A 22,642-nucleotide genomic window follows, 5' to 3' on the forward strand; every position below is an offset into this window, starting at 1 on the left:
CCCAGTCAAGAAGGGATGCTACCAGTAGTTTTGAAAAACTCTCAGCCTGCCAGCAAACAGCAACTTCTATCAGAACAGACCTTATGCAATCACTTGCCAGGGAATTCTAGCAGCAACTTCCAATGGGAGGGGAAATTATTTTATGCAGCTTTCCTGTGTCATGTGCCTCCTTAATCCAAGTCATATGCAAGAAATATTTATGGAGGGTGGAAATCTCCCCATAGGTGTGTTTTAAGAGCAGGCAGCTCTGGAGCATTGCAGTTAGCTTTATAAAGCTGCCTAAAAGAACATTTTCAATGCGCGGTCTCATTTGCTTTAAACTGATTCCTCCTTGCAAACAAACCAACCCCCTTCGAATATCTGCTTTCCTGTGCAGAGCAGAGGTCTCTGCTGCCAGGCCTGCACGGAGTACTTGGGGACACCACCATCAAGATGGTGGCTTTCCGTAGAAACTTGGCATTTATCATAGCGAGAGCATTATCTTCTCAACAGAAGCTGACAATTTGTCCCCTTCTTCCCTCGAGAGAATCCAGTGAGATCACATTTGCTTCCCCTGCATGCTGTTTCTCCTACAACAACATTTCTTTGCCTGGAAAGAAAATATTGTGACTCCTTGCCATATTCACTTCATTAGCATAAGAGGAGAAAAAGCCAAATCCTCCCATCGGCCTCCCCCCACCCCCCAGGAGCTCCAGCTGGGTTACATCTAGCTGGATCTTAGATGCAGAATTTGTCAGAGAGCTGATGGTTGGGGAACAGGGACAGGGACTGGGAACAAATAAGAAACTAGCCCCTTAAAAATTCAAACCCCATTCATTTGGCACAAGGAAGTGCTTTGTGCAGATGAAGGTAAGGAGTTTGTCACAGGGGGTGAACGTGGTGGAAGCCAACAATTTGGAAGTATAGAAACACAGGGTGTGGGCCAGGTTTTTAATTCTAGCGAATCTGAAGGCTGAGGCAGGCGGATTGCAAATTCAAGGTCAGCCTCAGCAACTTAGTGAAACTCTGCCTCAAAAAATAAAATAAAGGGGCTGGGTTAAGTGGTTAATCACGTGGATGTGTGTGTGTGTGTGTGTGTGTGTGAGAGAGAGAGAGAGAGAGAGAGAGAGAGAGAGCAAGCGCATGTGTGTGAAAGAGAAGCAGAGAGGGAAAGAAGAGAGATTATCATTGAGCACCCAGGTGCCAGACACTGTCTCTTTTTATAATCCCCATAAATGAAATTGTAGCCCTGTGTAACAGACACACAAGGTTCAGGGCGTTAAATCAACAGCGCAAGGTCACAATGCTAATGGCAAATGGGGATATCTGGATTCAAACTCAGGTCTACCTGATCCCAGAGTCCAGAGTGTTCGACATCATCCCATGTCATCCACACAATTCCCAGGAGTCTGGCAGTGACAGTAATGTCCCTCTGTTCTTTGGAAAGGGAAAACACACCCACTAAAGCATCCTTCTGATTCACAACCAGATCTTCCAGCGTCAGAGATGTCTGTCCTTTGGCTTACTGTCGCTGGACCCATTTCCATTCCCCAGCTTTCTGATCAACCAGTCTGAGGGAGAAGCACCCAGTGCCTGCTAGACGCCCACCCTGGAGGGTACATACAGCTACAAACCTGGATGAACCAAGACTCCCACTGGATTCTAAAAACCACAGACCCTGAGACCCTCCACTCAGCAGGTCCATGGCTTTCCTTAGACCAAAGACAGAAAAGAGAGCAGGGGAGAAGATGAAACACAACTTGATGTTGGCCCTCCTCTCATCCTTCCCTTCTCCTCTGCACCAAGACCTGCCTGGCAATCGACCTGCTCTGGAGGGCTTTGCTGATGAGCTCATCCTGCCCAGACATCGCCTGAGTTCTACTCTAAGTTTTGGCTCTGGGGTACAAATAGCTCATTTATCCTGATCAGCAAATGAATCATTGGCTCTACATAAGGAAGGGCTCCAGATAATAATCCATTCTCTTGGGAGCTGGGGTTGTGGCTCAGCAGTGGAGCACTCACCTCGCACATGTGAGGGCTGGGTTCGATCCTCAGCATCACATAAAAATAAATAATAAAAAAATAAAGGTATTGTGTCCAACTACAACTAAAAACTAAATATAAAAAAAACTCCTATTGAAAAACAACAACAACAACACATTCTCTGAAAGCCCCATTTTAAAACAAAAACCCTAATTTTACTTTCAGAAACTCCTTCTCCAATGATTGGCATAGCCTTACCCCTCTGACAGGGAGGATCTGTTTTTCTACCAGGTGCTGGGCCACCCTGGGCTACATAGTCATAAACAGACCCAGCCTCACATGGGTGGAATTTGCAGTCTAGTGAGGCAAAGAGACTACACACCTTCAATTTTTTCCTTGATTCCCTCTCTCATGTTCCCATTTTGGATTCTCTCAGCTTCCGTGTAGTTGTTCTTTCCTTTCTTATCTTTGTGACACAATCTGTAATTATTTTTATGATTTAGTGCTTGCTTGGGGTTGACCCTTCCCCATCCCTCCCCAGGTTAAAACTTACACTATAGGTTAAGTACAGACCTTGTCTGTTTGGTCTACTGATGGGCTTCTGGCTCCTAGCTCAGTGCCTGGCATTCAGAAGATAATCAAGACCTGCTGAATGAATCAATGAACAAATGAGTGACACGTGAGGCTGCAGAGGCCGTGCTTCCTGGGCCTAATGAGGGCGGATGGCTGTCTCCCTGTACTAAACGGTCCCACGATGTGCTGCTGTATAAGATCGAAGGCTCTTTGCTTTTATAGGTTTCTCTCCCTCCTGCTTTACACTGACTTTATTAACATCTTCCAACCCCTTAATCTTTGCTATAAATTCACAAGAAGCCAGAAAGCCAACCTTCTGAGAATCATATGTAAAAGGAAAAAGAAAACTAAAATGAGGAAGTGAAAAGTCCTCCCACGAGGCAAAACAAATGCAATAAACACATCAGTGGGTCAATATATTTAAATGTATTTTAATAAACATCCGCTAAGTGATCCTGGGACGATTTCCAGATAATACCCTTTACCCCCCAAAAGTTGTCTAATTATTCAAAAAAGTGAAGAGTTCCCCCATGGGGTCCAGCCACAGGAACGCTCCTTTGGCCACCCCAGGTCAACATTTTCCACTAAAGCCGGAGCAATCCAAAGGTCAATTCCACAAACTGGAAGCATCTGAGTGGCTAGACTAAACCTTGAGGTGCCTCCTACCAAAGATTACAGGAGACTGGTATCACCCCCAGAGTTGGTGAAGAACTGAGCAGGAAGCTCACCTGGGAAAAGACAGAAGTGTGTGTGTGTGTGTGTGTGTGTGTGTGTGTGTATGGCTACACTAGCAAACAGGCTTCCTGCTGGATAGGACTAGCGAAGCACCCCCCAGAATATCAGAGGACTGAGGTCTCAAAGGGGGAAAATACAGCAGCAGCTAATGTTTCTAGTGTGTACTAAGCATGTACTCCATTTCTGGCCTGATGCTAAGAACTATAGGTACATTAGTTCCTTTAAGCCTTGTGACAATTCTATGTGTTAAGTACCGTCGTTGTCCCCATTTTTTCAGATAAACAGGTAGAAACAAGTGGAATGACCCATCCAAGTTGACAGAACTAGGAAACACATGAGCTGGATTTGACACCAGACGGTGTATGTGTAAGCAACCCAGGTCCCTGTCACCAAGCAATCTGCTAAACCAGGCAGTCAAATCTGTCGGCCTCCTGGTTTTTGTAAATAAAGTTCTGTTGGAACCCAGTCACAACCGTTCGTTTTCATACTGTCTTTGGCCTTTGTGATACAACAGCAGAGCTGAGTGGTTGTCAGAGACAGTCTGAGCCACAAAACTAAAACAGTTAGTATTTGGCCCTTTACAAAAAAGTTTGCTGACCCCCAGGCTAGACGCTAAACAGCAGTGATTCTCAACTTCTCTACTCATATACTCCTAAGGGCCAAGGAGGCCAGGTACAAGGACTGATGTAGCCAGCAGCTATCCCAAAGTGTCTCCAAGTCTCATTTTTTTCAAAAGGAATTATGCGAGTTTTGTATTCTTGGCCCTACTTACTCAACATAAGATGTTTTAAATAAAAAGCCATAAAGTAACAGTCACCTTCCTGGAAGATGTGCTGTAACAAATCTATAGTGCTGCACACTGCTGGACAGGGCACCCCACACACCCAATGGAGGGGCCCCCATGTGAGCAGCTCATGAGGAGCAACAAACCCAGAACTTCCTGCCGGCACCTTTGACCCACTTCTATCTGGCCAGGGCACCTTGAGAAATTCATTTAAACCCTTCCACTCTTCCTTTCCTACAAAAGGAGGACAATCCTTCTATCTCACAGGCTGTTGGGACAATTATAAGCCAAAGGACACATGAAAGGTTAGGGCCAACAGGAATCCCTGAATCTGAACATAGGTGTCAATCTTCCTTTTCTTTTTGGCTACTAAAACAGATATATCAATAAAAGAAACAGGGTGGCCTTTTAAAAAGATTAAAATAAAAAAACACTTGTCTCTACATCAAAGAATCTCCGAGTTCCCTTACAGAGAACTCCAGCACTTCATCTCCCAGCGGCTTACCACGCCCTTCTGACATTCCATAAGAAAGCTGGGAAAAGGTCAGCAAGCCCGTCTCTGATCATTCCACACTCTCATTTATTTTTCCTTAAGTGAAAAACACCTTAAAATGTTTTTTCATATACTAACATGCTGTAAGCAAGTCAGAAAATATTTACCTTTGCCACCAATTATAAAGGACCGTTAGCGACCTCAACAACCAAAAATCTCTAATTTACAACTAATCCACTTGCACAAATTACATCTTCTACAACAGACCACCTAAAAACTGACTTCCTGTAAACAAACCACTCTGCTGGATTTTTTTTTTTAAATCTAATTAAATCCTTATTTTGCTCTTAACTACAAGAAGCTCCCTTTTCACTATAGTGATAGGGCAGAATTTTTTTATTTTCAAGAGTCAAAGAAATATCCCCTGAGCAGGAGCCCAAATGGGAGCCTAAAGGGGTGCGACCCTCCAAGTCAGTGGCGAGCCACTGCTTGCCCCAGGGAGGGGACCTCCAGTCTGGTTTCCCTGCCTTCCACTGGCCACTTGCTCACTTAACACTGACTTGCTTGTACTCAAGCAGGTCCTAAGCCAGCTCCTGACTCAATCACTGGGTTAAGTCAGGAAGGCAGAATGCAAATAGGTACGAAGTGAAACACACAGGAATATCTGAATCTGCCTGAAGGTGGTCACAGAAGGCATGACTCTCCTAGAGCACCAAGAATCAGACCAGGTGTCATGATCCCCCCCTTCCTTTACTTAGGGTGACAATTCATTTTGAGTTGCAAGTCCTCAGTCCCAGGCACACACCAGGACAACTGGGCACCCTACCCTTACCCTGCCCAGCTTGTAGGCAGAAGTCCCACCAGGAATAATCAATAATATTGAGATTGCCCCCAAACAACAGAGTTTGATTTCTATGCCAAGATTACATGAACTGGCTGCCTATTCTCTCTCCTGTTCCTGTCTTCAGCCTCCTACTTAAAACAAGCAATCGTCAGCCCTTCCTGGCAACAGACTCTCCATCCAGATGAACCTTCCACCCTGGAAGCACCCTCGTCCCACAAAGGACCGTCACCTAGGCTGTCTGTGGCCTTAAGGCAAATCAAATCCCACTTTGCCAGAAAGGCTACCCTAGGAAGAAAACAACGTGGAGGGAAAATGGAAGCGGCATATACAAATTCAATCTCTCCAATCTCCTATTTATTTTATGCAAAGTTTTCCTGGTGCTTATTAATGCCAGCTTTCCCTCCACCATTTAATCTCTGCTTCTATTTCATTCTTAGAGGCCTGTGATTATTCTAATTCAGCATTTGGATGACTTCATTTCCGCTCAAGTACACCCAGGTCAACTTGGATAGAAAAGAAAGAGGAGGAGAAGAAAAATAATCAGCTAAAAGCTATTAAATATCAGCCGTGTGCCTCCTGATTGGTTTTAAAGGCAGTGGTGAGGTTAGCAACAGTCAGAAACTCAACCCTCCTGCTTCTTCCTGCATATTAACATTTTTTTCTGGGTCTCTCACTATTATGGCTTCGAATGTAAATAAAGCACAGATTGGCAGCCCACTTTGAGCTAATTCACAAATACCAAGTCTGAAAATACAGAGCTGTAAAAATTTAAGAGGGCAGTAACTTGACAAATCCGGCCGTTCTACAGAGAGACTATTTCTCTGAGGACAAAAGAAGGGGGAAAAGGAAGAAAAGAGAAAAGCATCCACAACCCATGTAATGGGGTATCCTATTGACAGGGTTGGGGGGGCGGGTGGGAATCTCCATATCAATGTTCACTCCACCAAACAACAGAGTTCGATTTCTATGCCAAGTCTAAATGAACTGAGCTTTCTCTTCCACAAGAACCACCCCTTGCACCCACTGGCACAAGCCTGAACCGTGATTCCTGGTACACTTTGAGTTCCCACTGGACTACACTGAGGGAGAGAAAGCTTTCTTTTCTCATGCTAACAACTCCATTGTAAGTGACCTCTTCAGAGGCCTCCAGGAGGACTCTGGGAAGGTGAGCCTTGAAGTACTTCAGGCCCCCTTCACCCTCCCCTACCCAGCACCAGCCTCATTAACTCCTTTGCGCCCAAGGGGCTCCCCTGTCCCTAGGCCTCCCTCCTCTGGAGCTCACAGAAAAAAATTAAGTAAAGCTAAAGTGTACTGGGGAATGCAGTTAAAACAGCAACATTGGAAAGTTTGGGCCTCGTTCCTCTACCTACTATGCAAATGAGCATGGCATTTGATTAGCATAATCTCAAAGTTTTCCCAGCTTGCTACCCAGAAGGCATCCTATTTTTCTATTTGTATATTTTAAAACACTGTTAACAGAGCAATAATAATGTCTGATGCCTTTGCCTAACAACAGCTGGCTATATTTTATACACTAAAAGGGAAATGGGAAGTTTTCCTGGAAACCCACTATCTATTTCAGGAACTCCGTTTTGAAGAAAAAAAAAAATAGGAAGATTTAGGAGAAGTGAGGTTAGGGTGCTGACTCTATTTCTAACTCGACAACCTCCACTGGCTGCGGCATTAATCGGGTCCAGGGAGGCAAAGCCAACAAGGAAAACATGAAGTTGTTCGGCAGCAGGAGGATATCTCAGCAAAGCCCAGGGATCGCGTTCCTCAAGGGCGACGCCAAGTTTGCTAGAGCCACCTGGCCTAGAAGGTGCAGGCAGGTGGATGAGGCAGCATTCTCCTATCTGCTGAAGGGAACTTTTCCCATTTCAGGGGGCAGATAAAGTTCCCTCCTCACTTGACACACTTCCAAAGGAAGGGATTGGGACGAACTAGACAGAACAAATAAGACATGGGGCAGGGCTGTCCTTATTCTGGGCTATCACAGGAAGAAAATATAAGACCAAAAGTAGCCTTTGGCATTCACAGCTGGGGAGGGGAAAATGATCCTTCCTGGTCCTCTGTCCCACTGTAACTGAAGAAGGCTGAGGAACACGCAGACTCTCCAGACTGAGGTCGAGCAGGTGACAGGCAAGCTAACTGTCCATCTCCCAGTCAACCCACCTGCACAAACCACTTCAGAAGACAAAGGCCTCCTGGGAGCACTGAGGCCCACAAAGGACACACACAACTTTGTTTTCCAGGCCTCGTGTGAGAGAACCACACACAGAGCAGAGCTCCATTTATCTGCAACGCACATTGGGAAGTGCTAAAATTCTACCTCGGGATCACAGTCCACTTTCAGGAGTACGGTAACTTGCTTATTTATTTTCTCACAAATCTCTTGCCTTTCAACTTCAAAGGCTTCCTAATACTTTCATTCTAGGTACTACTCTCCTCACACGCACAATATCAAAAGGACTATCTGAGCATCGGCTGTGGACAGGCCGCCATCACACCTGCACCTAAGACCTGTGGCTGGGAAATCACAGGCACCCACCCTCCCTCAGAGCATGCGCACCCTCCGCCCCCCACCGGGGGAATAAATGAGTCGGTCTCCTATGTTAAAAAGCCAATTGGTTCTTGTTTCCAAGTTTTCTTTTTTCCAAAAGGCTTTCAAGCACCACTTCCCAAAGCTCAAGTTAACTTCCACAGGCCTATCCCCCAACCCAAATCTAACATAGGGGGGTCCAAGGACCCTTCCACCTCTTTTCCCCAAGAACTGAATTCTGAACCACAGCCTTGCAGGCCTTTCTCCTGTTGCCACGAGAAGGGCTGGCCCAGGAAGGGGTTAAAGCCCTCATGTCAACCACAAACTCGGGCACTGGCCCAGAAGGGACATGGGAACCAGGGCAGCCAGTGATAAAGGCCGGATTGTAGCAGCCCACTGAATTGGAAATGACTTGTAGGCCTAATGAAACAGAACTCTGGCAGCAAAACAGAATGAAAGGAATGAGACAATAAAAGGCAGGACAAAGGGTGCAGAGTCGTTTCAGCTTAGCAAAATAAGCTCACTTTGTTGTTGGGGAAAGCCAAAGCCGATTAGGATAAACCAATGACTAAGCATAAGTCTTCCAAACTAATTACACAGTTCGCCATGTGAAGTATAATTGGAAGCCTCCGGACGCGGGCTGCCTGGCTTTCACGGGAGCTCTGTGGAGCGGCAACACCTAGCGGGTCCAGCGCCCAGGCAGCCTGATCATTGCCGGGAGCCGCTGAAAGGTGTGGAACCACTCCATCGGGACGAGGCGGAGGATCCATTAGGTGTAAAGGCCTCTTTCTGATCTCCAAATCCTATAAGTGAGGATGGAAGACACCAGTACTTGGAGGAGGGGCCTGCAGGGGAGAAGCGGCAAACCAGTGGACATGGAGTCTCTCTGATCCAGTGCATTTTAATCACCAAGCTGGGCTCTGTGTGGAGAACAGGCCGATTCATTGCCTGGGTCTGCGTGGGCACATCAGAGCATCGTTTACCTGCCATTTTTTGGAATGGCCTGTATACATCATTCCTGAACGTATGAAATCATGATCACAGATAACATCCACTAAGAACCCAAGGCAGTTAAATAAATTACTGTAGATCAATGTTTTTGACAAATGAATAAAACCTGCTCCCTGTGAGAGGCTGCTTGGTGCCCAAGTGGGAGCCCGGGTTTTATAAACAATGGCAGAGGAAAGGGGGTTGGCTGTATAAAAAAGAGTGACCATCTGGGCCCTACCCAGCACAATGCAGGACAACTCCCCCTTCTCATCGCCTACATAGCAGGCATGCCACCTACCTCCCTTGACACCCCCGAGAAGCACATTTTAAAACACATTCCAAAACTCAGCACCTAAGCACACGTCACTAAAATTTAGAAACATGAACACACGCTCAAAGCATCTTCATAGTAAAATCTGATCCTCATAGTCCTGAGTTCTGTTGATTTCAATCTAGCACACGAAACAGGGAGATGGAAGTACTCTACGGCAGTTTTTCTGGGTCTTACTCACAGGATGAGGATTCCAGTTTATAAATAGTGGCTTTTTCCAAATAAAGAATCCCTTCACTGTCCCTGTATCATGAAGTCTGAAAATAAATCCTAACATAGTTAAGTCTGTTTTGCTTATTACATGCCATGCTCACCACTGTTGATCATGTATTGTTTTTGTTACCATCTATAGATACGTTGAATTATAACCTATTTATATTTAAACTTTCTGTATTACTGACTTCTCAAGGTTAAAATATCTTAGCAATAACTCAGTCCCGAGGTCAGCAAACTATGGCCCACAGGCCAAACCCAACCCACCATCTGTTTTTTATAAATAAAGTTTTATTGGAAGACAAGCACATCCAACTGATTACTTGATGGCTACAGCTGTTTTCACCCTAGGAGAGCAGGAGTGAAGAGCTGCAACAAGGACCAGAAGGTTTGCTAAGCCAGAACTATTTACTCTCCAGCCCTTTACAATTTTTTTCAGAAGAGGAACTGAGGCCAACAAAGAAATAACCTGTTAACGTGTCATGCAAGGGTCACCCCACTGTCAGGCCCAGTGCGAAGGCCTGGAACACCTCCTACGTGACCCTTCTCCTAGGACACCACCTGAACAGCTCCCCAGGGTGAAGGACAGCCATCTAAGTTAGTACAGTCCTCATGCCAATGGCCACTGCACGACCTCACCTTAAACATAATAAGTAATGACGTCTCCAACCGGAGGGGTAAAATATTCTGGCAGGAAGGTGGGAAACAGCACAAAAGGAAGCCTCCAATTTGAGTTATTTCGAGCTCTCGGTGTGTCATTCTAGACCCACTCCACTCACCAGTAATGACATATTTAAACTCCCTTAGCTCAGCCCCTTGATGCAGTCTTACCCATCTTGACTGCCAACTGAATAAACAGTTGGAGCAGCTGCCACCTCAGGCAGGATGGGAAGAGGAAGAGGAGAGGGGAATGACGATGAGAGACCCTAAAAAATGGCACACCTTGCATGGAGCCTGTGGAGTTCTGGACTTGGAGGAAGAGGAATTTTGGGCTTGCACTGCTTCACCTGGGTGACCTTGCTGAGACTTACTCTGTCCACCCTTGCCAAATGGGCTGGGTGACACCCATGAATACACACAGACCTTGGCCTGCCAAAGGGACGCCACCTTTTCCTCTCCTAAGCCACCTCCCGGCCCTAAGTCTTTCCTGAAGACTGATCAGCAGATGGCACCAGGCACAGAGTTCAGGTTCTGTTGTCAGACATGCCTAGGGACAGGGGGTCTGCACCCAACTCAGGAGGTTATGACCTGAGTCAAAGACAAAAGCCCACCAAGACCCCATTTAACAATCTGCAACCTGAGAATACAATCAGCAGCCTCCCGCAGGAAAAAATTCAACAAGATAATATAAGTGAATGGCCTGGCCCAGAATCTAACACTTAATGAGCACTCATTATCAATAATAAAATTGCACCTCACTAATTTGCAGTTGGTTTGAAGGTGGCCCAAAACAACTTCACATGTGCATGTGTGCCCGTGTTCACGCACGAATGTGAGTACACTGCAGGTGAGGGCCCACACAAGGGGCTTCCTTCACCCAGAATATAAACTGCCAAGAGGAAGAGTCCGTTTCTCAATTTATCTGTTACCTCTCTTCTCCGCTGCTGGATTTACTAGTGGCCCTTAAGGCCTAGCAGCAGACTCTCCGTACTTTGATCATCCTGGATTCAAATGAATTACACCAGAATCCTGAGAGTTGGTGAGCCCTGCCCAAGGGGCCAGAGATGCAATATTAGCCACCAGCAAAGGAGAAATGAGCTCTTCTGAAGACAGACTCAGATAATGCACAGAGCATATGTACAAAACAAGCTACTAACATGTGAGCGGAGACTGTTATGATTCTGGTACATTCAAAAGCCTCCTTAGTCCTTTAATGAAACACTTGATAAGTTTCTACATCCTGCCGGAATCCACAAACCTTAGTGCAAAATTAACTGGGCGGCGGCATCAGACCCAGAGAGTGCTATGCCAGGGAAGATGGTCTGTGACTGCTTCCCAGACAAAAGGAGAACTGTTCTCAGTGCAGCGATGGAAGCTGCCATGGGCATGGCCACGGCCTGCAGAGCACCCCCACTGCTGGCATCCTGAATCACAATTATAAGTGTTAATGAAAAACAACAGAAAGAGAGAAAGGGAGAAAGGAAGAGAATAAAGTGAGGAAGAAACTGGGCATCAGGGACGTGCAGAGATGTACCGGGTGCTGGCAAGTTCGAGCCTGTCTGGAACACTCTAAACACCCATCTGGGCAACGGCAACTTCCCTGACACCTGCAGGCCCATGAGATTCCAAGGCAGGTTATAGCTCGACAAAGAAATCCCACCTCGTGTTTGCAAACACTACCCCTGGACTTGTTTTAAAGGCAGCAAAAAGGGCTCATCCTCCAGAGCTTTCCATCATGCAAAATGGACCTGTCTCATTTAATTACTTCCAATTCCTCTCCATCGGCAGGGTGGGGCCAAGTGATGAACAAAACCCCTTTGGTGCTTTAAATCAGTCTTGGGGAGAGAAGCACCGTAACATGCATGATCACCAACACCCTTAGCTATTCCTAGAACCAGCCAGAATGAGTCAGCCCCCAACTAGCAATTCCAGAAGGGGTGTAGGGAGGACCTCTTTCGAAACCCTCCTGGATGGCCGATTCAGTGCCATTTCAAATACACGTCTGGGCTGGAAGGAGCTGGTTCTCCTTGTTGCTTGGTCTCCATGCAGAAGTTGATTAACAACGGAGACAGGAAAATCTCCATTTCAAGGTTAACTAAAGGTCATGGCCCTCATCTGGGAATGGAGTCATAGCTGCCCATTGCCTTGGGCAAACAAATAAAAAGCACAGAACCTTCAGGCTGGCCAGTGGGCGACAGTGTCCGTGTCCTACCCGTGGTAAGTATAACAGTCACCGTGGGAGTAAATGAGCCACAGGGGTTATAATACCGCCATGTCCTCTCAGAATGCCACAGCAGCTCTGCCAGGCCAGCCCTTTTAGAGAGAAGAGGCAGACTTGTTCAGGAGATGGTCACACACCTGGCCTCCCACAACAATGCCCACAGTGACTCAGAGTTGCAGGAAGCAGAAGGCCAGCTCAGTTACTCACCTGCCAGTCTCCTTGGCCCTGACATTTCCACAGAAGCCAGAGGAGGGAGACTACAAAAGAGACCCCTGGGGCAACAAGGCCATCTGAGGAACTCATTCACTGCCTCCCCCAGCCAACTAGCGAGAGGCATGAGAACAACACCCTTGGGTGCTCATCCTGTCTGTCTGCTACTCCATCTGTCGCATGTGCACCTTCCCACTCTGTTTCCTAGCTGACTGGGGGAAACTGACCCCGGCCTGCACCAGCAGCAAAGCTCAGGCCATCATTTTGCTGCTGTCTCACAGACACGCAGGTCAGAGAATGCTGACAGGTACGGACTGGCACCTCTTCCAAGTCTCCTTGGGCATTTAACAGGGAGAATGCTGCTGCCAAGTGCCCCAGGGAGCAGCATCTCTCAACACCTTTGCCAGAAACGCACAGAAGGAGGAAGCTCCTGCTCTGTGAGTCACAGCCCCGCCTCTCTCCCCAATCCAGGCCCCACGTGGGCAGCAAATGCCTGTAAAGCCACATTGAAAGGCCACTCTGTCTGCTCCTTCTGGCATGTGAGGCTCTGTGCTGACCACAAGCAGACTCTTCCATTGCGGCTCCTGCAGAATTTCACTTAAATCATGATGGCCAAATTCAAGGACGACAGTCTTCAGGACATAGCTGTGGCAGAGGCAGGGGCCACAGCGGCCTCTCCTAAGGACCGGTTAGGCTACCTCTGGCCTGTAATATCCAACCCCATGCAGTGCTTACCTTGCCAAACTGCTCAAAATATTGCTTTACATCTTCCACTACTGTGTTCGCAGATAATCCGCCTACAAATATTTTCTTTGTTCTTGTGACCATCTGCAAGAAATGACAAGAGGAGAGCACAAGTTAATAACCAGGTTATCTGAAGTAGCGTTCAATAAGATGCTGAAGCAAGCCACACTCCACATTTATCCAGGAAGACAATTTTAAATCTGTGCAAGCTTCATGGTCCAGGCCACTGGATGTCTAAGGATGCTGGAGTCTGTCTCTCTGTGTATCTTAGGCATTCAGTCTATCACCTAGAAGCCTGAGCTTGCCACAGGCTGAGGGGACTTCAGGATTTCAGTGGCCATAAGCCAGTTTCATTCTGATATGACCAGGATACAGAGAACAATCCTATATCAAGCTACTTCAAACTTCAGAAAAACAGGCAAAGCAGAGCTACATGCATAAAAACTGCTGCCCAGAAATATTCCCAAAATCTTATTAATAAGAATTGCACACATAATTCAAAACTAAGTGTGGGCTCCCTGGCCTCCACTGTCCTGATGCTGTGTCTGCAAACAGAACGCCACACACCCAGGGACCACCCTGAAAGCTCTGTCCTGTACTCCTTCCCCTCCAGGTTTTGTGTAATTCATCTTGACTCAAAACCCACTAATCCCCAGGTTTCCACATCTTTCTGGATACAGGTCCTTTCCCCTGGAATTCCTCTCTACTCCTAAGTTCCCTGTGGCAAGTTATAACCATTCTCCAAGGTCCCACAACCTTCTCCAAAATTCAAAATATCTGCTTGGGGTCCCAGCAAGGAGCTATTGCTCCCTCTTCTGAAGTCCTCTAAGGCTGGATCTATCTCCTTATCACGGCACTCACTACTCGCCACCCAGGTTCCTCCTGTCTGCGATGCAAAGCACAGGGTCAGGCACAATAGAGTCCGTGCTGAATGCTTAGTGTGTGCGAAAATGAACACATATGGCCACGTGTGGGGATCCCATCAGTTTCAAATGCTCAGAGTAAGGACCGAGAGTCTTACACATAGTGTCCAAAAATTAAGGAAATAAGCATCTTTCTCTGAAGGCTGAATTTAGGCTGTGTGTGTTGGCTTTGATTTTGTTTTAACATCAAAATAAAAAACTGAAAATTTTAGTGGGTGCAGGGTTCCACCAGTTGGGGTGACTAATAATAATTTTAAAAATGCCATCTGTATCTGTCACAACTGGATGCAAGATGCAGAGCCCCTGGCTGCCTGGACTGGTCATCACCGAGACTCCTGGCAAGTTAGCCACGTGAATGAGATGAACTAACCCACCTCCAACGGGAGATCATCTGAGTGACACCCCTGAATTGCAGGAGTATAACAGATACTGGAAATACAACATCAGTGTCTAACTCTGGGTATGGCCCTGGATGGGACTCATCTCCTTAGGTCTATTTTCTCCTCTGCTCCATGAAGTGCTGGATCAGAACCCCAAATCTCCCCACTGCAGAACTCTCATGAATCTATGATGACCCTAGGGATAGAGGTTCCCAGACTTCCGGGAGCTCAGGTTTCGGTTTAGTGGTTCCCAGGATGTACATATGTTAATACAGCCCAAATTGGAACAGCTGGGAAATGGACTTTCTGCACAGTTTCAGGACGTTGTCCTAGCGACCGCATACTGTCAGTCACCTTCCTCCTAGAAATACCATGCAGTGGCTCGTCCAAGCATCTAAAGCTGTGATTTATTGTCTTCCATCTCTTTTCAGATGACTGGGGGACTTGATGAGATAATATGTGTGAGGACTTTCTACAAAGATCCCGCCAGTGTCCACACTTCCCAAGTTCCAAGGTCCTCTCATTAGCAGGTGGGCAGCCCACTCTTGCTCCTTCTTGTCCATTTCCATTCCCATCCATCCCCTCGTCTCCCCGGCAGATCAAGGTCGCCTTAATGGTAAAGCTCCATCAGGCCCTCTCCAGATTTAACTCTCTCCCTACACTCATTAATAATCAAATTTTAGTGAACCTAACTTTCCTAATGTATTCACTCCACAGACACATTAAGTGCTAGGCACTGGAGCTTACGTTCTAATAGAACATAGAATTCAATCCACTATCAAATGTAGATATAATAATTAGCCTACCACACAAGATGCCCATTAGGGCTAAATTAAATAACATATGCCAAAGAGGCTAATAGGGCACAGTATAGATGATAAATAAATGGTCACTGTAACTAAATCCAATGTCAGTTACTAAATTCACCCTCTAAGCTCAGAAAAAAATGTGCAGCAGGAAGATGTATAATACAAATGGCTTTGAAAAATCAACTCTTATGGCCCCATTATCTTCCCCTAGAATTTCAAAAACACCTCCCTCCATCTGTATGGTTTTCGATGCGCAGAGACTCCTAACAGATTAATTTTAGAATTTTTATTTAGTTAGTTTTTTCACCCTAGCCAAGTAACTATCCATAAAGAAACACTAACATGACCTACAAACATGTGCTGCAGAACTCAACCTAAGAAACTCTGTAGAGGCATTCTACAAAAGGAGGCCTGAGGTCTCCCTCCTGCATTGTTCAGAGCCAGGCAGGTCGACCATGGCAGCCCTATCTATCTTCAAACATTCGCATGGACCCCAGAGAACGAAATGACCCCCTGTGTCTTCATTCCAAATTACAGAAGTCAACCTAATGCTCGTTCCCCGGGAACTGGTTAAGAGAAAAGGCCTCTGCACACACCCTCCACTGTCGCCTTGCAGTCATAAACATGCCAAGACAGAACCCGCTACATGGAGGCAGACACCCAGCTATAAATCTACACAGGCCCCAAAAAAGCCTTTAAAATACTTTAAAAAAAAGAAGAAGAAGAATGAGAAATTCCAGGCCCCAGACAATGCACCTAAGTGTCTGAATTAGTAAAACATCCTCTCCGGGAACCAGCTCAGATACAGTGATGGATCCCACTCCCCAGCAACACTAAGGGAAACTGGTTTAATCAAAAGCTTCCAAATGTGAAAAGGCCAGGGGAGATGCGCAACACTCGGTTAGCTGCTCACCGATGTCTCAGCTTCAAGAGATGGGAGCACAGCTGGGGGGCCAGTGAGCTGTGCACAGTGACCTCTCTCCTGCCAAGGCCACATGGGGGGTGGGAGGTGAGGGTCATCGACTCTGGGAATCCTGACACCATTACTGCCAAATGGACTGTGGACAGCTCTGTGATCAGCATTCTGGAGCCAGAGGACCCTAGAATCACGTTCGTCTCTTCATGTTCCTTCCATGGCAAGGTTGGTGTGTGCAGGGGCGGGGGGAGCACACCCCTTGAGTCCTGGCTTCTGTTTACCAGGAACTGTCCAGTAGCCCCCTGAACTTTAACCTTCTCCTGACCTTAGAAACAGTGAGCAGGACAAGGGAACATTGATCCCCTGGCTCTATAGTCCTTTGAGTTATAAAAGAAAAAAAAAAAAAAAAAAAAACCTCTACACCCAACGGAAGGGGCCACCTCTGTTTCCTTTCACCATGCCCTTCAGTAACTGACTCCTAACCTTTAGCCTTGACACCAGTGTAGCACTTAACCCCTCGGGGTACAGGAACACCAGCCACTGCACACCAAAATGCTGAGACAGTGGCACTTGGCTCCCCATAGGGCACCAAGATGAACCCACCCAGGGGTTCTAGAGTGCTCAGTCCAATGCCCAGTAAGAAAGTGATCTTAAGTAGCCTTTTCCTGGGGGGGGGGGGGGGGGTTGGGTGGCCAGGTTTCAGGAAACCCTTTGGTACAGGAGTGCTTTCTACCATTGGAGACACTCCCTACCTCCCCAAGATCTGTGCATCCCTTGGGCTACAGCTTCCCCAAGAGACCCCTCCCTTTAAGGTTTAGGGTGTCACTGTGGAAAGCGAGGTGTGTGTGTGTGTGTGTGCGTGCGCGCATGTGTGTGTGCCCGCACGCTCTTGCCAGTTTGCACGCAGGCACGTAGGGAGTGGTCAAGCTCTCACAAATCCCCACTGCAAAGTTTTGCATCTAGACCCATAATTTAACTAAACACCACTGCTCTCCACACGCCCCTTGGCTCCACAAAGAAAGCCCCAGCAGCCATGCCAGTTTGGAAAATTGCTGTTTATACGTAAGTACTGGCCAGAGCCAGCTGCTAACTACCACGGCAAAGAACCCCACCTTCTTGCCTCTAGCTGAGAGCAGGCCTGTTGGGTTTTCTTTTTAAGTATTAAAAATTCTCTTAAAAAAAAATATGCTTCCAGCTGAACTGATCATTCAGAATGGGGCCACTCCTTTGTATTTTTATGAAATATGATAACGCAAATGGTGTTTGTGTGTGAGTGTGTGCACGCGTGTGTGAACACACAGGCATGTGCCGAAAGCAGAGAGGGTAAGGGGAGGTTAGTAAAAAGAAATCACTTAATTTTTTGCAGTACTGGGAATTGAACCCAGGGATACTTTGCCACTAAGCTTCGCCACCCCCCCCCCCCCCAGCCCTTTTTATTTTGAGACAAGGTCTTGCTAAATTGTCCAGGCTGGCCTCAAATCTGTGAGTAGCTGGGATTACAGGCACACCCCACTTGCAGCAGACAGAGAAACTTTCAAGAAGAGATGAAGGAGAAAACAGCTATGGCAAAACTGGCCCAAAGATATCAGTAAACACAGAAGAAAAAACAATATCAGACAAATTTAAAAAAAAAAATTCTTAATCCTGACCAATGAAGGGAAAGGCAAGAAATGGCTTGATGGGGAGGGGAGAGGCCAGAGAAATCAAATCAGCTCCTTCTATTATCATATCCCTGAAAAGAGTTCAAAGTCCCCTTGGTGTAAACTATGAGCCATCTTTACTGCCAAGAGCACAGGCTCATTTTCCAATGCTCTTTCACCTATGGGGACCCAACGTAGATAAAGCAGAGGGAAAAGGATACAGAGAGGGCTAGTGTGGGATGGGATCTTGCAAACTTTCTAGGCCACCAACCCTGATCATGCAGATGAAAGAATCGAGTCCCAGGAAGAAGAATTGATGCGTAGTTAAAGGCAAGATGGGTGGTTAGGAGGACCACTTCCCTGGGGCCCAGACAAGGGCTCTGTCCACCACCCCATACTGTCAAGTGACCATGGAGAACAAAGATGCTCACTAAATTCACAGTGCGGAATGAAACCCCTGCTACCCCCCAGCATGACAGTTCTCCCCCACTGCACCTGAAGATCAAGCCCAGTCTCTATATGGCAAAGATGCTGACTGAGGTCTCGAACTGCAGGTCCCAGTCTCCAGGGTGTTCCTCCAAGGGACATACCCTCTACAATTCCTATTTCTTCTGGGATTTTTTTTTTTCTTTCTTACCTTACCCTTCCACAAAATTACCACTCTCGCCACCGCGGCCGCCACCACCCTTCATGCCACCATCAGGATTACTATCACCATGACATGGGAATCCAAGGGTAGAACTCACTTAGCAAGCAAAACTAGAGCTTGGGGCATGAATTTGGAATCTTCTCCCAAATGTTTCTTGAGACATATGTGAAAAAGAGACTAGGATGGATTGAAGGGCATCCCCCCACAAACTCACATCCACCCTGAACTTCAAAATGTGCCCTTCTTTGGGAAGAAGGTTTTTTCAGATGTAACTAGTTAAGAACCTTGTTAAGAAATCCTCTTGGATGTAGGGTGAGTCCTAAATCCAAAAACTGGTGTTCTGCTAAGAGGAGGACAGGACAGACAGACAGAGGAAGAACGAGGTCACGTGAAGACACAGAAAGACCAGAGGGACACTTCTAGAAAATAGATCACCAAGGACTGCCAGCAACTACCAGAAGCTTGGAGAGGCCTGGAACCTATTCTCCCCCAAGAGGAGCCAGCCCTGCCCCAACTTCCAGGCTCCAGATCTGTGAGGGTACATTTCTGCTGCTTACCCCACCTGTGTATGCTCATGCGTCCCAGCAGCCCCAGGGAAGACCTGCACAGGAGAGGCTCTGGGGAACCACAGCCTCGGCCGCTCCTCTCCATGTGAGGTTTCATCTGGAAGCTCTGTGTGGGGAGGGGCTGGGGGAATATGTTACTCCCACACGTGTGACAACTGGAATCTGTCCTGCCAAGGCAGGCAGGTGGCACCCATCACCTGTGTCCCCACTGCAGGGGGGGATGCAGGGAGTCTGCCTCTGCCTTCTTGGAGGTGGGGGAGTAAAGAGAACAAGGCACCTTAAGTAGAAGCCGCCCAAATGCTGCACAAGGACCTCAGGCCCTGAGACAGAACCCAAGATAAAGAAGGGCCGGGGTTTACACAGGGCAGTTTCCTGCCAGATAAAATCAAAGAGGAGAAAGGTCCTCTTCTCCAGGGAACGGCTTTCCTGCTTCTCTTTCTATGCTTTGAATTCTCCTCCCTCACTGCAGGCCCTCTGTGGGCCAGGCCCGGGCTCTGCCCCTCCAACCAATTCCTTTCGGTCATCCACACACCCCAGCTGCATCTTGCGCCTGGAAACGGACGCTCAGGGATCCTAAGTATCCCAAGTCAACAGTGCTGCACAAACAAGATGGAGGCGAAGACCACCCTTTCTGGTCACTGAAGTCCCTGGTACCTTCATTGGCAATGACATCGACTTCTTTCTTCCCAGCAGAAAAAAATCACAACTGGGGAAAGAGAAGAACTGAGGCCACCATGAGGAAGAACTCGTGTGACTGTGCCCTTTTCAATTTTAAGGCAAAGGTGCCAAAATGACAAGTCAGATTTCACTGGTGGAAATGTAAAATGGTTTGGCTGCTTTGAAAGCAGTCTGCAGCTCCTCAAAGGATCCAACACAGAGCCACCGGAGGACCAACAGTTCTGCTTCCTGGTATACACACAAGAGAAACGAAAACTCTTCCATCCTAAAACGTTTAGTTTACACAAATGTCCACGGGCAGCACTGTTCATAACAACCCCAAAGCAGAACAACCCTAATGTCCCTCAAGGGAGGAATGGATAAACAAAATGTGGTACATCCATGACAGGACAGCATTCAATCATAAAGAGGAAGTGCTGTCAGATCCAGCGACACAGATGAACCTTAAAAACTTCATGCTAAATCAAAGAAGTCAGTCACCAAAGACATCACAGGATTCCATTCATGCAAAAGTCCAAAATAGCGAAATCTATACAAACTGAAGTAGACAGTGATTACCTGGGGTTAGGGGAGAGGAGGAGGTGACGGCCAAATGGTACAAGGGTTTTTATTTTTCTTGGGGGGTTTGGTGGGTATTTTTTACGCCCCCCACTTTTTCCCGGGACTAGGGATTGAACCCAGGGATGCTCTTACCACTGAGCTACATCACCAGTCCTTTTTAATTTTTTACTTTGTGTCAGGCTCTCACAGTTGAGGCTGGCCTCAAACTTGTGATCTTCCTGCCTCAGCCTCCCGAGTTGCTGGGACAACAGAGTGCACCACGGCTCAGGCTGGGATTTTGTTTTGTTTTGTTTTTTAAGATGGTGAAAATAATCTAAATTGACTATGGGAATGAGTGTACCTATCTGTGAATAGACTAAAAACCACTCAGATGTACACTTAACTGTACAACTGTATGGTGTATGAATTGTCTCAATAAAGCTGTCAAAAAAGGTGGGGGGCGGGTGCTGGGGTTGTGGTTCAGTGGTAGAGCACTTGCCTCACACATGTTAGGCACTGGGTTCGATCCTCAGCACCACATAAAAATAAACAAAGGAAAGACACTGTATCCATGTATAACTAAAAAAATATTTTTTAAAAAGGTGGGGGGCAGAGACGCTGAAGCCAAGAATCTGACCATTAATAGGGCTTGAAATCCACTCCAGTGTCCAAGAAAATGTGCCCTATTGCTTCATCTTCATCTAAGTCCATGTGCCTCGATTCACCCACAGGTGACCACTGGGAAAAGGTGTAACAATACATTCTATTGCCAACTGCAGAAATTAATTTAACTTCAGAGGAAACTAATTACAAATATAACTCCAAATGCTTCTCCAACTTCTCCTTCCCCATCTATAGTTATTAGCCAGAGAGCGCTAGGGTTCAAGCTACAATTTGGCATTCCTTCTAAATAGCTTTAAAATTGAAAGGAAAAAAACAGCCTTCATCTATATGGGGCTGGAATATAAATTTACACACAATTATACGACATAGTCAGGTTACAACATTACCTCTGATTAAAACAACAGTAACTCACCGGCAGGAGGACACGCTCTCTCCTAATGAACCCATCAGGATTCGTCAGCAGGGAGCTCCCGCTCCTCACCCTCATCCCAGAGCCCTCTCTGCCTGGCTCCCTCCCAGACTCATTTAAAAAATACTACTTCCTTTTACCCTTGGGGGGGAAAATTGCAGCCGCAGGGGTGACCTGTCCACAGATTGTATCAGAGACTAATATCCTAGACAGTAGCAGTGAATCTTATTGGGGCCTGGGGGAGGGAAGAGAGAAAGGTACAGAGATGTGTGCTGCTTTGGAAAGCACAGGAAATTAAGGAGCATGATCCATGCGTCAACTGATGCTGAGCGAGGCGGCTGGCCAGCCGTCATCCCAGCCACGGGCACCAGGCTGCTCTGCAGAGGTAGGTTGTTTCCTCCCCTCCACTCCTTCCTTCCCAGAACACCCCTCTCCCGTCACCCAAAGCTCACCACTCAGTGAGCCAGACTCAAAACAGGGAAGGCCCCAGCAACTTTCTCCAGTGTGCGAATGATTGCCAATACATCGATGCAGGTGAAACCCATCATCTTCTGCAGCAGCGAGATTAAGCAAAATTAAATAAGCACGCTTTATTGTTGCTGAACCTTCAAGGAGGCCCGCATTTCTGCTTACCAAAGGGGCGCCACCAAAGCCCCAGAAAGGGACAGGCAGCCAAAGCTGATTCTTCACAAACCTCAGAAAAAGGAGGAAAAGAGTGGGCCAGACAGGGTGGCGGGAGGGCAGGAACTCAGTCCTGGCACCTGCGCCTGTCACTCTGGGAGTGGAAGCCCAAGGCGCCCACCCAGGGTGGAATTCTGAAGATGTGTAGGATGACTCACAGGGAAAGGCAAAGCCCTAGAAATGGAGACACAGATGGTCTCAGGGCCAGTGTCTACAGCACAGGCCCAAGGTGATGTAGCTTAAAGGGTCCAAATAAAACACAACAACCATAAAGAGCTTAAAATATCTTCTATCAGTCTACAAGTGTGTGCATTGTCAAGCACTCTGTGTGTGCTGGGGCAAGCTAAATAACTAACCCTGGTTTGTCACATAGACTGGGTCAAGTTTCTTAACAGCTCTGGGCCTCATATCCCCTTCTTCTATAAAATGAGTATAAGACCCGGTGTCAGTAATACCCCAAGACAGGCAGTGTCACACTGTAACTGGGAACACCCACAATCTCCCCCTCCTACAGCATAGGCACCAAGG

At 47.0% G+C, this 22,642-nt stretch overlaps 1 protein-coding gene across 6 annotated transcripts in view; it reads right to left on the bottom strand.

The window, feature by feature from the left end:
* Positions 1 to 22,642, bottom strand: part of Msi2 (musashi RNA binding protein 2) — a 369,627-nt gene that overhangs the window by 229,249 nt on the left and 117,736 nt on the right. For all 6 annotated transcript variants that reach the window (XM_071602928.1, XM_071602927.1, XM_027950228.2 and 3 more), the window contains exon 6: positions 13,291 to 13,383. In XM_071602928.1, the coding sequence (XP_071459029.1) occupies positions 13,291 to 13,383 (93 nt within the window). The remainder of the gene's footprint in view (positions 1 to 13,290; positions 13,384 to 22,642) is intronic.

This window comes from Marmota flaviventris, chromosome 17 (assembly GCF_047511675.1).
Source record: "Marmota flaviventris isolate mMarFla1 chromosome 17, mMarFla1.hap1, whole genome shotgun sequence".
In the NCBI taxonomy this organism is placed as follows: Eukaryota; Metazoa; Chordata; class Mammalia; order Rodentia; family Sciuridae; genus Marmota; species Marmota flaviventris.